The sequence below is a fragment of the Periplaneta americana genome, chromosome 4 (assembly GCF_040183065.1).
Source record: "Periplaneta americana isolate PAMFEO1 chromosome 4, P.americana_PAMFEO1_priV1, whole genome shotgun sequence".
In the NCBI taxonomy this organism is placed as follows: Eukaryota; Metazoa; Arthropoda; class Insecta; order Blattodea; family Blattidae; genus Periplaneta; species Periplaneta americana.
This window is the reverse complement of record NC_091120.1, coordinates 22,225,200-22,232,315: the sequence shown is the minus strand read 5'-3', so window position 1 is coordinate 22,232,315 and position 7,116 is coordinate 22,225,200. Positions and strand designations below refer to the sequence as shown.

At 36.0% G+C, this 7,116-nt stretch overlaps 1 protein-coding gene across 1 annotated transcript; it reads right to left on the bottom strand.

Annotated features, from left to right (window-relative positions):
• Positions 1-1,589: 1,589 nt before the first annotated feature.
• SNRPG (small nuclear ribonucleoprotein G) lies at positions 1,590-5,732 on the bottom strand. The gene is made up of 4 exons (XM_069822954.1): positions 5,480-5,732; positions 5,373-5,395; positions 3,034-3,158; positions 1,590-1,751 (listed from the first exon to the last, which is right to left on the bottom strand). Exons 1-4 carry the CDS (start codon positions 5,509-5,511, stop codon positions 1,701-1,703), a joined length of 231 nt encoding a protein of 76 aa, XP_069679055.1. The 5' UTR covers positions 5,512-5,732; the 3' UTR covers positions 1,590-1,700.
• Between the last annotated feature and the right edge of the window lie 1,384 nt (positions 5,733-7,116).

The following is a 7,116-nucleotide window of genomic DNA, read 5'->3' as shown; positions in this document are numbered from 1 at the left end:
TAAAATATGATTGTATAAATGCAAAAAACGAAAAGTGTATATCTGAAATAAATTAACATGGAAATTATATGAATTTTTCCAGGACCTCAGAAAAAAAACGAATATATGTGAAAAATGCATAAACGTGAAACGTATAAAAGAAGTTTTACTATATAATTACAGTACCAAAAGCCCTTAATATGATTTTCTTCATACATCTTATTAATATATACTAAAACAATACAAGATTGTTACTCTAAGGCAGTGGTTATTAACCTGTGCCACATGTGATTCAGAAAAGGTCTGCAGAACTAAGGCTTTGTAAAAAGGAAATGTGTAATTAAGATACGGGATGTTAGAGTCAAGAGAGGAATTGAATGCGGACTGATCATCATATTGTTACAAAGTTGCTGTCCCTGTAGAAGCTAATTAAATTTATTGCAAACCAAATTCAAATGATACTTCACTTTGATATCAGCTGGTTGTAAGTACATCGGCTGCTTCTACAATTTGTCAGAAATTACTTTAGCGACAGCTAGAGTTCTCCCCAATTGGAAGAAACAGATATGAGTGGCTCACTTATAACTTAAGTGTTCCACTCATTTATAAGTTTTCACTATAAATTTGGCATTGCAAGAAAGAACGATGCAGTTCAACTTCTGATAAAACTGATACTTCAGCAAATATAAGTAAACTTTTGTAATTAAAACAAACAGCTGCTATTAGTATCGAAGTGGTGGTGGTGGTGGTGGTGGTCACAGTGGCGGTGGGCAGCAGCAGCAGCAGCAGCAGTAGTAGTAGCAGCAGCAGCAGCAGCAGCAGTAGTAATAGTAATAGTAACAATATGATATATCGATGATGATGATGATGATGATGATGATAATAATAATAATAATAATAATAATAATTTAGGAAATTGCTTCATCTATATTTTGAGTCACTGCTTGCCATTGGTGTTTACCCAATGGGGATGAGTAACTTGTCTTAGAAATGTTTTATTTCTGCCTGAGAAAGGTGTTAAGAATGACTTATTGGTGCATACTGCCAGAAAGAGCATTGATCATTGAAGATAGTTCTGACAGTGTCTCACAGTTGTTCTGCATCATGTAATTCTGGACAAGCTGTAACATAAAAACTTACAAGAAGAGAAATTATCAAACTCATATACTTATTACATTTTCAAGAAATCAACTTAAAAACGATTGAACCCTTTGAAACTAGCTGGATATGGTATTAAAGGTACTTACATGATAGGAACAGTGGCTGTCATGTCAAGCCTTAACACAGACAGCTAACATAATTATTTCCTTGTTTTGATTGCTGATGTAACTCACAAAGAAACAAGCAAAGATTACTGTATATGTTCAGTTTCAATTTTACAATAGTTATACAAACTCTATTTTTGTAGATTGTCTCCTTCACATTGCAGAAGCTTGAAACTCAGAATTTCTCATCACACACTGCATCTTCCAGAAAATAAAATAGTCTGTTAGGTCTGGACTTGATAATTAGTGAAGCTCTTATGATATCGTGTGTATAAAATCAAAATTTCTTGTTAACAGAGAAACTTTGTGATTGAAGTATATACGATTGTTAAAAAATAAATTCACTTTATAAAAAGAGACGATTTATTTATTGTGTATTACATACTGAACTTACAAACATACAAACACAAGCATACATTACATAATTAGATCCAGGTAATACCTGAGTCACAATGTTCAAACTCGATCTAATGATTCCAACATAACGATACTGTTCCCCCGAATGACCTGAAACAATAATAATAAAAAAACATTATGTCAAACAATACTGATCTTTTGCAAATGCAAAGACAGACAAAAAAAAAAAAAACTAAATACTACATGAAATATCTAAATAACCTACATAATGTCTCATTTAAATATTTTCCGACTGTTCTACAATTTTTTTTGTTAGGACAGAATTTCTTCTCCCTCTTAACAGATCTATGAAAAAGGAATAGAGAATATGAAGAGAAGCAAATAGAAGAAGTAATTGAAAGTGAATATGGAGAAGAATGGAGCATACGAAATGGATAGATAGAATAAGAAATAAGCTGTATTGGAAAGCGTGGGAGAAGAAACTGATCAGGGAGAGGAAAAAAGGAATTGGTTCAGTCACTGGCTGAAAAGAAACTGTCTAGTGAAGGATATACTGGAAGGAATGGTAAATGGGAGGAGTTCTGGGATATATGGATCATATGCAGAGACAAAGAGGAAGGCACAAAATAGGAAAGACTGGAGAATCCTGGTTATCCAGTGGAAAACCTGCCCGGCGAATAGGGATTATAAAGAATGGACACTGAGCGAATTTTCCTGTGTTTTGTTTCTCTGTGCGCCAGCGGCTAGTTCCACTTTCAAGCGCTAGAGGTAGTGTAATCGAGCATACGCTAAGATAATAATTGAGAATAGAGTTAAGGTACAGGATCCAAACATCGCCTACCTTACTGCATAATCCAGTAATGCTTTGCTTCATATAAATTCAAGTTAACAGCTTTTCCTTATTTCTCAGTGACAAACTAGTTGTAATAATAATATTTTATATTTCAGATATAATACATTATAAAATTAAGTATCGAATTCGTTTAATATTTGTATAATAATATAATATAGGTATATGGTTTTACTTCTCGTAAGAGTTTTGTTTTCCATTTTCAGCGCTATCAAATCATTACATATTTTAATTGTTGTTGGGGTCAACGTCTCAACTCTCATTATAAAGGAACTCTAGAGTCTATACATTGCAGTTAATGAAGAATTTATTATTTTATGGATCCAATTTATTTTGAGTACATAATGTACCTAGATGTATTAATTGTATGTGTTATATTTCCGCTGTGTCGACTGCTAGCTGGTGTGATGTCAGCGCCAACTCTAGGGAGAAAGCAGAATCTCACGCTCTAGCTGGCTTGAAGGTCATTGAAATCAGTCCGGCTACATCAAAGGTACCGACGCGAAGTGTCCATTCTTTATAATCCCTATTCGCTGACCTGCCCTTGGGTAGAACACTATGAATGACTATGATAGTACATACCACCATGCCTATATTATTTTTTGTGCCGTCCTTGCATTCTTCTACTGTTTCATCCACAACAAGATTCATGAATGGGTCGAAGCCTCTGAGAATACCCACAACATGTCTTCCTCCATTCAACTTCACTGTCAAGAAAAAAAAAATTTGGTGTTTTTATAGCACGCGACACTGAAGGTATTTTTGACGAAAAAGAGTAGGAAAATGGACAATTATCAGGATGGTAAATTTTCAGAGGGAAGGTAGTTTAGAATATGGAGAATTCATACAGGGCGTCAGTTGACTTGAACACATATTAGAAAATATGTAAAACTTGGAAAGAATTGATCAGTGTAGATAACCTAAAGGTGATTATTTAACACGTGAAATAAAGAGGTAGAACACTTTAAAATATAATGCGAAACGCACAATCCACTTTACTTAATATACAGGGTGATTCATAAGTCTCTGTACAAACTTCGTGAGTGTATTTATTTTTTTTATTTTAGTTGGTTATTTAACGACGCTGTATCAACTACTAGGTTATTTAGCGTCGATGAGATTGGTGATGGCAAGATGCGATTTGGCGAGATGAGGCCGAGGATTCGCCATGGATTACCTTGTATTCACATTACGGTTGGGGAAAACCTCGAAAAAAAACCCAACCAGGTAATCAGCCCAAGCGGGATCGAACCCGCGCCCGAAGGCAACTTCAGACCAGCAGGCAAGCGCCTTAACCGACTGAGCCACACCAGTGGCTCGTGAGTGTAATGTAGAGGTAAAGCTAAGAGTAAAATGTTATACAGCACTTTTTCTGAAATTGGTTTATTTCAGAGTTATGCAGCAAAGTAGGGATCACAAGTGCAACACAAACAAAACAAAATTAATTCCTCTCATAGTTCGACTAAACAAATGGATCACAAATTCAACACAAACAACGTAAGTACATTTACCCCAAAACATGTTCAAAGTGACATCCATGAAAGTGAAGATAATGACATGATCGTCGTCATACTGCTCTTGGAATGTTGCAGACTCCATTCAACTCATTCCGCAGTTTCAAAACCATTTTCAATCCCCTGCTGTAGGCTAGTTCTATTATGTTCGGAATTTCAGTACCATAAACAAGCGTCTTGAGATGGCTCCGAAGGTAGAAGTCCAGGGGGTTAAGGTCTGGTGATCTGCCTGGCCAAGCAACTGGTCATGCACTTATCGGAATATGCAACAATGAGATATACTCTTGCCTCACTACTGAAATGAGCAGGGGCATCATCGTGCATAAACCATAAGGTGGTTCGTTTATCTAGTGGGACATCATGAAGCAGACCACTCAATTCATGTTCCAAAAACTGTCGGTATACTCGGCCAGTCAGATGCTATGGTAGAAGAAGCAGTCCGATTAACTGACTGTCCACTATACTGGTTCGTGTTGTTAATACATTGGTAAAAACGTAATACAGCGAACGCTAAGCTCCGCCCACGACCCCTTTCCAGTTTTCCCCTACAAGCTCACCACACACTCTACGTGATAGGCTAGTGTTGTGTCGAATGCACATTTCTGTGGGTGGGGATAACTTCCCCTACTGGCGTTAGCCGTATTACGTTTTCGCCAATACATTATTAGTCATAATTCTGAAATAAAGTTCAGAGAAAGTGCTACATAACATGTTACTCTTGCTTTACCTTTACATTACACTCACGAAATTTGTACAGTGACTTATGAATCACCCTGTATAAGGCATACAAAAAGTCTAAACTATCCTAACCTGCCACAGATTTTTATATGCAAGGCATACCAAAATCTAACCTAACCCGTCACAGATTCGTATATACAAGGTCTAAACTAAGCTAATCTAATCTGCTACATATTCCTGCACCGGAGAACGCAGAAAAATTAAAGTGGAAAGTTTAGTGTCGCGTGCTATAGAAAAGCTCAGTTTCTTTATTCATATGTAAATTTAAAGATATGATGTATCACTTCGTAGCCATCGATCTACAATATGTTTATCTTAATATAGGCTATCCAATCTGGCTCTAACCTTCATATTTACCGATAACTACTCAAATATCGGGTGGTGCCTTCTTGGTATTGCTTGTGAGGTTCAGACCTATCTTCGGGCAGTTGATTATTACAATAAGAGTTATCGATGGCAGCTGACGCCAAGCGGCAACATTGAGGTTAAGAACTTGATTGCATGGTTTCTTACTCGTGTTCATCTCCACGTTTCAAATGTGTTTATATTTTAACGCGTAATAAATGCATAACTTTGTATGAAAGTACTGATTTTAAGATTACATAAATCTATATTCTTATGTTTATTTCTCTACGCACACCAATCATGGTACCGGAATCCAATACTTACAAGACAGTTTCTTGTCCATGAATCTGAAACAACATAAACATACATATTGTATTAATGGTGTCCGCTTCATGGCAATTCATTAGCTTAACTTATTTTACAGTACTTACTTTTTTAGCTCTGGAGGGTGTGCTTTACTCATGGTTCCTTCAAATACTTGAACACTTTAGTTTAGAATTACTAACCATGCAAATTGCAAACACACCAACACGATGATTGCACTCACTCGCGACCGCTCTGAACACTACCAACTGCACTCTTTTTATCCCTACTACAAAAAAGTTCATATGGCCAACATAAATAATATCTCTATTACACTGATCACACACGTGCAGCAAGTGCACACAGTCTACTTCAATTTCGTTCCACCAGAGTCGCGGAAGAACACCATGCATACACATTGTCGCACTAGCACGTTTAATTTGGGTTTGGGGCTAGGCCCTACTCGAAGGAACATAACTTTAAATACTGACGAATTATAATATTAAGGTTAATCTTAAATGACATGCAATTTTAAATAAGAACATCTGCAACTCTCTTTATTCGTGCTTCACAAAATTATGTTGTTTACATTTCCAACCATTGCAAAATACTTCTTATTGTCTTTAATTGGAAATCATGATTATTCTATTTCTTTAATATGTCTCGTCTTAACACCACAGCTGGAAGAAAAGACGTTTATTTATGTAGACTACTGGACTGTACCCGAGCACGAGCATATGTTCATTTCCGGTACATATTCATATGTGTCATTTCAAACGTAAATTGTGAATAAATTTGAATTTGAATTTAAAAAAAAATTTTTTTGAAGCAACATTTGTCCAAGTAAGTGAAATGTATTATGATTAGTATTGATTACAGAATCCAGTTTTTTTTTTACTTGGTTATTTAATGACGCTGTATCAACTACGTTATTTAGCATCGATGGGATTGGTGATAGCGAGATAAGGCCGAGGATTCGCCATAGATTACCTGACATTTGCCTTATGGTTTGAGAAAACCTCGGAAAAAACCCAACCAGGTAATCAGCCCAAATGGGAATCGAACCCGCGCCTGAACGCACCTTCGGATTGGCAGGCAAGCGCCTTAGCCGACTGAGCTACGCCGGTGGCTGAATCCCATTTACACTTACTGTATTCACAAAAATGGGACCCTCATCAAGCACTACTAGGTCAGGAAGGAAGACCTGAAGCTCACATTGGTATGAGTAGGCCTATTATTCCCTGAATTTTCCACTTTTTCCAAAAATTATTTACTAAAAACAATTCTATCTTAAATTTAATAAACTAGAAATGCGTGTCAAGATTTAGCTCGTTAAAATAAAAAGAAAGGAAAAGAAAAAAAAAGTACCAGTACCAACTTGGTCTGTAACAAATTCTTGATCCCTACAAAGGTATTTTGTACTCTCTTAAGTCCAAGCAGAGTTTTACTTTATTATGCAGAATATGTCTGAATCATTGTAGTCGTCTACTTCCAGTCACTGCAGTTAAATCATGGTTATTATGAATTTTTCTTTTACCTTTGTTGCTTCAGACTTTCCATACGCTACTTTCATTAACTGGTCCTAACATATTTTCGCAATGTTTTATTTTGAAACATGATTACTGCACAGCATCTTTCTGACTTAGGGCAAAGTTTTCTGCATCACAGAAAGAAAGTACGAGAATTGTTCTGTAACTCTTAAATTCTGTGTTTTTAGGCAGCAATTAGAAACTTAATAAATTACTGACCACAAAATAACATCTAT

Bases quoted from the DNA above. Each gene is read 5' to 3' on its own strand.
- SNRPG (XM_069822954.1), bottom strand. From the start codon at position 5,511: ATGAGTAAAGCACACCCTCCAGAGCTAAAAAA. The intron at 5,396-5,479 runs GTAAGTACTGTA...ATGTTGTTTCAG, and splicing joins CACCCTCCAGAGCTAAAAAA to ATTCATGGACAAGAAACTGT. The intron at 3,159-5,372 runs GTAAGTATTGGA...TTTTCTTGACAG, and splicing joins CATGGACAAGAAACTGTCTT to TGAAGTTGAATGGAGGAAGA.